Source organism: Salmo trutta, chromosome 1, assembly GCF_901001165.1.
Source record: "Salmo trutta chromosome 1, fSalTru1.1, whole genome shotgun sequence".
Lineage (NCBI taxonomy): Eukaryota > Metazoa > Chordata > Actinopteri > Salmoniformes > Salmonidae > Salmo > Salmo trutta.
The window spans coordinates 2,998,574-3,008,796 of NC_042957.1; the positions used below are offsets into that span (position 1 = coordinate 2,998,574).

General features: G+C 41.9%; 1 protein-coding gene and 1 non-coding gene across 2 annotated transcripts; both read right to left on the reverse strand.

Moving 5' to 3' along the window:
• Positions 1 to 1,740: 1,740 nt before the first annotated feature.
• Positions 1,741 to 6,006, reverse strand: rps12 (ribosomal protein S12). Its single transcript, XM_029691416.1, has 6 exons — positions 5,947 to 6,006; positions 5,737 to 5,787; positions 5,126 to 5,242; positions 4,344 to 4,446; positions 3,832 to 3,933; positions 1,741 to 1,881 (listed from the first exon to the last, which is right to left on the reverse strand). The coding sequence occupies exons 2-6, from the start codon at positions 5,748 to 5,750 to the stop codon at positions 1,819 to 1,821; spliced, it is 399 nt and encodes a 132-aa protein (XP_029547276.1). The 5' UTR covers positions 5,751 to 5,787; positions 5,947 to 6,006; the 3' UTR covers positions 1,741 to 1,818.
• LOC115147426 (small nucleolar RNA SNORD101) lies at positions 5,394 to 5,471 on the reverse strand. Its single transcript, XR_003866335.1, has one exon. It is a non-coding gene; the product is annotated as a small nucleolar RNA SNORD101 (small nucleolar RNA).
• Positions 6,007 to 10,223: the final 4,217 nt, after the last annotated feature.

Consider the following 10,223-nt stretch of genomic DNA (forward strand, 5'->3'; position numbering starts at 1 on the left):
AGACCTAGGGATGGTTTCCTGGACACAAATTAAGCCTAGTCCTGGACCAAAAAGCTATTTTAAAATGGAGATTATCCAATGAACATGCTTTTGTAACAGTGTAGGTTCCGTCCCTCTCTTCGCCCCAACCTGGGCTCGAACCAGGGACCCTCTGCACACATCAACAGCAAGGGGAACAACCACTTCAAGTCTCAGAGCGAGTGACGTCACTGATTGAAATGCTATTAGCGCGCACCGCCGCTAACTAACTAGCCATTTCACATCGGTTACACTTTAGTCCAAGACCAGTCTTAATGCGTGTCCAGGAAACCACCTTGTTGTGCCGTTAATGAGCAGGCTGTCTGCTAGCTAATCTCTATAACCGATTGGTGACAAAACTCACCTGGAATTACAGAACTGTCATCACTCCTGCCAAAACAAGCATATAGTTTTGGGTTCTGATGGTATAAGAGACTGTTGAACTAAACTCTGGTTATTCCTAAATTATGTTCGATAAGCAGAATAGGTCAATTATTAATTATTTCCTGAAAAAAAAAATGTACAAATTGCAGGTCTGGGGGAGATTGAGAGCTTTGTATTTAAACACTAATATACGAGAACAATATTTGAAGAAATATTTCATTTTCAGGTTTATAGCAACATGAAAAATCTGTTGCAGCTCAAACCGACTACAACATCCACAATGCAATGGGTTGGATGGAGCTAAGTAGCAATCATAGCTACACACAATAATACCAAAAGACAATATCAGCATGTAAACGTAGTTAGTGTAGTTTGAGGCGATTTTACAGCTTTCAAATGAGGAGTTTACAATCTCACCATGTTCAACTACAGTCTCATTCGCAACGGCAGATATACTTTTGAGATGAAAACGTTGCAAATGCTACGTTAATTGGCTGCGCGGTGCATTCTGGGCGATTCTGGCCAGCTGTAAATATTGTATAGCTTTGTAATCGTGATGTGAACTTCCGGGGAAAACAAGACACCGATTGGACAAGGCATGACGATTAGCTTAGCAACGACGTGACGCGGCCTAACAACGTACACGCGATTGGTCGACAGGCTGCTGGGTTGTGGCGTCATACATTCCCATCTCCTTTCTATATCATCTCATGCACCCTGGACTAGAGACAACTCGGTAAAAACGTGCTGGACCTTCCGTTAAATTACACATTTGCACCCCCCCACTATCTCTACTTGCACATTCATCTTCTGCACATCTACCATTTCCAGTGTTTTAATTGCTATATTGTAATTACTTCGCCACCATGGCCTATTTATTGCCTTAACTTACCTCATTTCCACTCACTGTATAGACTTTTTTTCTTTCGTTCTACTGTATGTTTGTTTTACTCCATGTGTAACGTGTCAAACTGCTTTGCTTTATCTTGGCCAGGTCGCAGTTGTAAATGAGAACTTGTTCTCAACTAACCTACCTGGTTAAATAAAGGACTTGTTCTCAACTAGCCTACCTGGTTAAATAAAGGACTTGTTCTCAACTAGCCTACCTGGTTAAATAAAGGACTTGTTATCTACTGGCCTACCTGGTTAAATAAAGGTAAAAAAATAAAGGTGAAATAAAACACCGCAAAAAAAACATGATTAATGGCTCATTCGAGTTATGACATCGGACAGTATTGAAATCGGACATGTATGATGAGATGTCGATCAGATACACATGAAAACATTCAAATGACCCAGGGGAAATCGACAAGAACACTCAAGAGACGCACAAAAATGAAAATGGGTGAACCTTTCCTTTAATAAAACTCCAGAGAGAAAAACTTATTTCCACAAGTTTTTATTGAAAACGACACCTCATTTCTTGGCCTTGAAGTACTCTTCAATCACGTCCTTGGCTTGAGACTCCTTGCCATAGTCCTGGGGGAGGGGGATTTATAAATGAAGTGTTATACAGGGGCTAGCTATAAGACAGTTCCTAAATGGCACTGTTCCCTATATAGGGAATAGGGTCCCATTAGGGACTAAGTACATACACTACATTCCAAAAGTATTCAGACCACTTGACACATTTTTGTATTGTTTCAGCCTAATTGTAAAAATGTATTATTTTCCTCATCAATCTACATACAATACCCCATAATGACAAAGCAAAATTAGATTGAGATATGAGCAAATTTAAAATATCTATATCTATACACACATTTAAAAAAATACCTTAAATAATAATTCAGACCCTTTGCTAGGATACTCGAAATTGAGCTCAGGGGCATCTTGTTTCCACTGATCATTCTTGATGTTTGTACAAATTGATTGGGGTCCACCTGTGGTAAATTGAATTGATTGGACATGATTTGGAAAGGCACCCACCTGTCTATGAAGGTCCCACAGTTGACAGTACATGTCAGAGCATAAACCAAGTCATGAGGTCGAAGGAATTGTCCGTAGAGCTCCGAGACAGGATTGTGTCGAGGCACAGATGTGGGGAAGAGTACCCAAAAAAATTCTGCAGCATTGAAGTTTCCCCAAGAACAAAGTGGCCTCCATCATTCTTAAATGGAATAAGTTTAGAACCACTAAGACTCTTCCTAGAGCTGGCCACCCGGCCAAACTGAGCAATCAGGGGAGAAGGGCCTTGGTCAGAGAAGTGACCAAGAACCCAATGGTTACTGACAGAGCTCTGGAGTTCGTCTGTAGAGATGGGAGAACCTTCCAGAAGGACAACCATCTCTGCAGCACTCCACCAATCAGGCCTTTATGGTAGAGTGGCCAGACGGAAGCCACTCCTCAGTAAAAGGCACATGACAGCCCACTTGGAGTTTGCCAAAAGGCACCTAAAGGACTCAAGACCATGAGAAACAAGATTCTCTGATCTGATGAAAACAAGAATGAACTCTTTGACCTGAATGCCAAGCATCACGTCTGGGGGAAACCTGGCACCATCCCTACGGTGAAGCATGGTGGTGGCAGCATCAGGCTTTGGGGATGTTTTTCAGCAGCAGGGACTGGGAGACTAGTCAGGATCAAGGGAAAGATGAAAGGAGCAAAGTACAGAGAGAATCCTTGATGAAAACATGCTCCAGAGCGCTCAGGACCTCAAACTGGGGCGAAGGTTCACCTTCCAACATGACAATGACCCTAAGCTTCAGGACAAGTCTCTGAATGTCCATGAGTGGCCCAGGCAGAGCCCGGACTTGAGCCTGATCGAACATCTTTGGAGACCTGAAAATAGATGTGCAGCGACGCTCCCCTTCAAACCTGACAGAGCTTGAGAGGATCTGCAGAGAAGAATGGGAGAAACTCCCCAAATACAGGTGTGCCAAGCTTGTAGCGTCATACCCAAGAAGACTCGAGGCTGTAATCACTGCCAAAGGTGCTTCAACAAAGTACTGAGTAAAGGGTCTGAATACATTATGTAAATGTGATATTTTAATACATTTGCAAAGATTTAAAAAAAATGTGCTTTTGCTTAGTCATTATGGGGTATTGTGTGTAGATTGATGGGGGGGGAACAATTTAATCAATTTCAGAATAAGGCTGTAACGTAACAAAACGTGGATAAAGTCAAACACTGTACATTGTGGTCAGTATGGTGAAGTAACTCTAATAAAATTGTCAATGTAGCCATTTATTGGGACCTCAGACACCACAGTGAGGTGAAGGGGCTCGTACTCTGGCAGACACACTCTGGCCAGATGTATAGGACAAGCAGCTGCATGACACTGACAGCACAGCACCTGCACTCGACTGGCACCAACAGCACATTCAACACTCATAACTCTGTCCACCACGAGGAACATTCCCTCCATAAATACAGCTCTCCCAGGCGTTTCCAGAAGATTTACAGGCCAGTGTTTTTTTTTAATATACCTTGATGACAACACAGCTGCAGCCCACCACCTTACGGGGTTTGCCCTCACGGTCGATTTTACACAAACCGACCCACTCGCCAAGCTTCTTGTTGTCATCGACCTGGTGGACAAGGAAGAGGCAGAGGAAGAGAGAGAGGTGAAGACGGGAGAAAAGATGGAAGGATTCAATACAGGCGAAAAGCTTTGCTACATCCTAGTAGCAAGACTTTAGTGGTTGTGTCCCAAACAGAAAACCTATATATAGTGCACTACTGTTGAACAGGGTACATAGAGCTCTGGTCAAAAGTAGTGCACTACAGAGAGGATAGGGAGCAGTATAAATCGACACCCTCCTCAGTATCATCGTTCAGCACCATAACATAGCAACACTTTTACTTTTCATTGGTTCCCACAGGTCAAAACAGCCTACTTTCTCTCAACTCGTAAAGACACACCAGTTCCTGCTTTCTCATTGGTGTAACCCCTACACGTCCCCTCCCACACACACACCATCTATCCCAGGATTTATACCTTGATGAGGTTAATCTGATGCTCGGCGCAGAGGGCTTCCACCAGTTTGACGTACATGGGCTCGTCACAGTTGGCAGCAAGAACGCAGAGGTGGGCCTGGCGCCTGGACACGGGAGAGGATGGGAGAGCGAGGCGCAGTTAACATAAGGAATATAACTAGGTAACTACATTAGCGTGGCTGGGAATTACCAGGGACCTCACGATATCTAGGTGCCGATACAATACGTATTGTGATTCTCACGATCCTATATTCATTACGATTTCGATGTTCCAAACATATTGCAGAGCGACAGGAGGGCCACGACAACACATTTTGATCAGTCATGGAAATAAGTACTGAAAACAAAATTGGCTCCCTATTTAAAAAAAGAGAGAAACAAGCTATGAAAGAAAAACAAGTTTTGGTGCCGGTACGTTACGATATTGTGAAAACGACACAGCGCCGCATCTACCTCCCAAATGACACCCTATTCCCTAGTATATAGAACACTCCTTTCAAAAGTAGTGTACTAGCTAGGGAATAGGGTACCATTTAGGACAGAGATAGTTTAGATTTTGGGTAACGAAGGCAACCAAATTATCAGCCATACTTTCACCACACTTTGCTAGCTAATAGAACACAGCAGGGAAAAATACAATCAATATCCCCATCTGTCCCAAATGACACCCTATTCCCTACATAAATCTCTAAGCAAAAGTAGTGTACTGTGTGCCAGCCATTACACATGGAATGAAAGGGGTGCCATTTAGGACACATCCAATGACCAGAAATGTAGACTCACTTGTCCAGCGCCTTGGCGGCCTCACGGATACCGCGGGCCAGACCGTCGTGGATGAGTGCGGTCTTGAGCACCTCAGGGAGAGCGGTGTTGACATCCATCACACCTCCAGCAGCGATGCTGAGGGGGAAGAGGACAAGGCAGGACAAGGATGACGAGGTGGGGGGAGAGGGGAAAGGACATGGGGAGAGGCGGGGGTACAAGAGTTTAGTTGGCTACAACTGACCGGTAAAGCCGCTAGTCCGCCGGGTTAAATGTGCTCAATCTCCCGGCTTGTCAGATAGGGGATCTCACTCATCATGTAGAGTGAAGGGGTATCCGACTAAAGAAAATACATCATCACACAAGCGCCGGGAACTATCTAACTACTCCGTTAACAATGCAGCTATATTCACATATAAAATAGTTACTTGGTTTCAGCCACCGGACTAAAACACATGTATTAGCTGGGAGACTCCAGGTACGGATATTTCATTGTCAAGCGTTATAGAGGTGCAAGTAGAAGCATGGAAATTATATTTTATGGAACACAGCACCACTTGACACGCAATTAAAGTTTGAAAAGTTCACACATTTGTTGGCTAGCTAGCCTTGGCTCTGAGCTAAACGCTTACCCTTCCTCGGCCATTGTAGATTATCGATGGATGTGGGGGGGACCTAAAGTTCTGCAATATCGATCAAATATGAAAGAAAAGTTACTGTAATATTGATCAAATATGAAAGAAACGTTACTATTCATGATGATAAAATGATTGTGGTGAATTTTTAACAAACGATGTTTGATAAATCCGACAGATTATTTGTTGAGATGTTTAGAAACCCACCCAATCTCCTCTCTGACAGTGGGTAAAGAGAACGTCATGCAGTCGGCGACATTCATTTAAGGGCAGAAGAAGGACCCGGGAAGTAGGTAGTCATGATTCTGCCTGTCTAATAGTAACGACTCAGAAAACTGAAGCTTGTAGAATTTCCGTTGTGTAAAATCGTAATATACAATTCGTTGAACATATTTAAAATTACACTGTTCATACAAGACATTAAATGTTTATTTGGGTTATTTTAATATGTCGGTCGACTGAAGTCTTTTTAATTACATCTATTGCCGCTAAGTGGCGCCTAAACTAAAACGCATTAGAGTGGTTGGATTGCATACAGTTTATGGCTGTTGCTTTCTGTGATTGTAGGATGCATAACATGCATATTTTTGTATGCACATTTTCATATTTTCTTAAAAAATGCAAAACTGGGGTTAGTTTTTGTTGTTGCTGTACTTTGAAAGTGGAAGTCTATGGGCCATGCCAAATATTCCATAAACTTTGCCATGGCATGCCACACTGTGTATGAGTGCTGTGTATGTTTGGTCGGACGTTCATGGAATATTCTCCTAACCCACAGAAAACTGGAAACATTAATGTTCTGTCAACGTTCCCATGAAACGTGTCTAGAACAGTAATATTGTACATTATGAGAACATGGCAACCACGTTCTGTGTATGTTCTGTTTGACATTGAGGGAATGTTCTCCTAACTCTAACAACAAAACAGGTTTTTGCTAACAGTTTGAATGTTCCCCTAACTAACGGAAAACTGGACACTGAAACATTAGGGTAACGTTAATGAGTAACATTACAAAAATGTTATCTCTCCCTAGAATTGTTAGCTGGGAAGTAAATCTGATTATATGGGGGTGTGAGTGATGAATTTAGTTCCTCTGCTGCATCTCTATGGTGACTAACTCATTTGTTTCGAGGAAGGTTTGGTTTGTGACTCCTACTGTAGTGTTTTCAGCCTCATCCTAATTGTAATGCACTTGTTGTAAGTCACTCCGCTCAAGGTAATGTACTGTCTGATAGGTAATGTACTGTCTGTTAGGTAATGTACTGTCTGATAGGTAATGTACTGTCTGATTGGTAATGTACTGTCTGATAGGTAATGTACTGTCTGATAGGTAATGTACTGTCTGATAGGTAATGTACTGTATAGGTAATATACTGTCTGATAGGTAATGTACTGTCTGATAGGTAATGTACTGTCTGATAGGTAATGTACTGTATAGGTAATGTACTGTCTGATAGGTAATATACTGTCTGATAGGTAATGTACTGTATAGGTAATGTACTGTCTGATAGGTAATGTACTGTATAGGTAATGTACTGTCTGATAGGTAATATACTGTCTGATAGGTAATGTACTGTCTGATAGGTAATGTACTGTCTGATAGGTAATATACTGTCTGATAGGTAATGTACTGTATGATAGGTAATGTACTGTATAGGTAATATACTGTCTGATAGGTAATGTACTGTCTGATAGGTAACATACTGTCTGATAGGTAATGTACTGTCTGATAGGTAATGTACTGTCTGATAGGTAATATACTGTCTGATAGGTAATGTACTGTCTGATAGGTAATATACTGTCTGATAGGTAATGTACTGTCTGATAGGTAATGTACTGTCTGATAGGTAATGTGCTATCTGATAGGTAATGTACTGTCTGATAGGTAATGTGCTGTCTGATAGGTAATGTACTGTCTGATAGGTAATGTGCTGTCTGATAGGTAATGTACTGTCTGATAGGTAATATACTGTCTGATAGGTAATATACTGTCTGATAGGTAATGTACTGTATAGGTAATATACTGTCTGATAAGTAATGTACTGTCTGATAGGTAATGTACTGTCTGATAGGTAATGTACTGTATAGGTAATATACTGTCTGATAGGTAATGTACTGTCTGATAGGTAATGTACTGTCTGATAGGTAATGTACTGTCTGATGGGTAATATACTGTCTGATAGGTAATGTACTGTCTGATAGGTAATGTACTGTCTGATAGGTAATGTACTGTCTGATAGGTAATATACTGTCTGATAGGTAATGTACTGTCTGATAGGTAATGTACTGTATAGGTAATGTACTGTCTGATAGGTAATGTGCTGTCTGATAGGTAATGTACTGTCTGATAGGTAATGTGCTGTCTGATAGGTAATGTACTGTCTGATGGGTAATAAACTGTCTGATGGGTAATGTACTGTCTGATAGGTAATGTACTGTCTGATAGGTAATGTACTGTCTGATAGGTAATGTACTGTCTGATAGGTAATATACTGTCTGATAGGTAATGTACTGTCTGATGGGTAATAAACTGTCTGATAGGTAATGTACTGTCTGATAGGTAATGTACTGTCTGATAGGTAATGTACTGTCTGATAGGTAATATACTGTCTGATAGATAATATACTGTCTGATAGGTAATATACTGTCTGATAGGTAATGTACTGTATAGGTACTATACTGTCTGATAGGTAATGTACTGTCTGATAGGTAATGTACTGTCTGATAGGTAATGTACTGTATAGGTAATGTACTGTCTGATAGGTAATGTACTGTCTGATAGGTAATGTACTGTCTGATAGGTAATATACTGTCTGATAGGTAATGTACTGTCTGATAGGTAATGTACTGTATAGGTAATATACTGTCTGATAGGTAATGTACTGTCTGATAGGTAATGTACTGTCTGATAGGTAATATACTGTCTGATAGGTAATGTACTGTATAGGTAATAGGTAATGTACTGTCTGATAGGTAATATACTGTCTGATAGGTAATGTACTGTATAGGTACTATACTGTCTGATAGGTAATGTACTGTCTGATAGGTAATGTACTGTCTGATAGGTAATGTACTGTCTGATAGGTAATATACTGTCTGATAGGTAATGTACTGTCTGATAGGTAATGTACTGTATAGGTAATATACTGTCTGATAGGTAATGTACTGTCTGATAGGTAACATACTGTCTGATAGGTAATGTACTGTCTGATAGGTAATGTACTGTCTGATAGGTAATATACTGTCTGATAGGTAATGTACTGTCTGATAGGTAATGTACTGTCTGATAGGTAATATACTGTCTGATAGGTAATGTACTGTCTGATAGGTAATATACTGTCTGATAGGTAATGTACTGTCTGATAGGTAATGTACTGTCTGATAGGTAATGTACTGTCTGAACATCTCACAGCAGGAATAAATTAGTTTTTTTCCCCCCATGCTAACCAATTGGTAGTTACAGTCTTGTCTCATCGCTGTAACTTCTGTACGGATTCGGGACAGGCGAAAGTTGAGAGCCGTGCATCCTCCGAAACACAACCCAACCAAGTCGCACTGCTTCATGACACAATGCCCCGCTTAACCCGGAAACCAGCCGCACCAATGTGTCGGAGGAAACACCGTACACCTGGCGACAGTGTCAGCGTGCACTGCGCCCGGCCCGCCACAGGAGTCACTAGTGCGCAATGGGACAAGAACATCCCTGCCGGCCAAACCCTCCCCTAACCCGGACAATGCTGGACCAATTGTGCGTCGCCCCCATGGGTCTCCCGGTCACGGCCGGCTGCGACAGAGCCTGGATTCAAACCAGGATCTCTAGCGGCACAGCTAGCAGTGTCTTAGACCACTGCGCCACTCGGGAGGACTCTCAGAGCAGCCTTAAAAGGGCCTTGCAATGTATAAAACCCCGGAATGGTTTGGGTGAATTCCATCTTCTTTGTAGAATCTTTTCTCTTTCCAAAAAGTGTAAAAAGTTATCAATAAAAACACAACATTGACAGAGTTACAATAACTCTCTAGCCAGACCTGAAGTGATAGTGATAGTAACCTATTGAATCTACCGTATCCACGTCTCATCGTGGGTATGGGACCCGATATGAATGGGACGCTTGTTTAGGTATTTCAGTTTTGTAATTAGTTCCATGAAGTCACTTTTAAGCAGTTCAGAGCTGGCCAACTTAATGTGATTAAATCCCACATGTACTATAACAGTATCAGTCGGTGGATTTTGGCTTCAGGAAGTAGCGTAGTGATATCCTTATACCCGGATTGCGTAGGGTTCTAATCCCTGGCAAGGAGATGTTCCTTACCATTCAGCTTCCAATGATGAGCGGCGCTGGTCGAATTCCCCCGCTGCAGTATCTCCCATCAGAGGAACGGGGGGGGGGGACGACAAGAGAGCCCATAGTGTAGCCAGTAGTGGAGGTGGTCGTCAGCGCCCTGAGGAAGACAGCGTCAGTGTAGAAGCTACAGCATCTGAGTAC

Coding starts and splice junctions, on each gene's coding strand:
- rps12 (XM_029691416.1), bottom strand. Junction 3,934..4,343: donor ATCAGATTAACCTCATCAAG/GTATAAATCCTG, acceptor CTTGTCCACCAG/GTCGATGACAACAAGAAGCT. Junction 1,882..3,831: donor GCAGCTGTGTTGTCATCAAG/GTATATTAAAAA, acceptor CCCCTCCCCCAG/GACTATGGCAAGGAGTCTCA.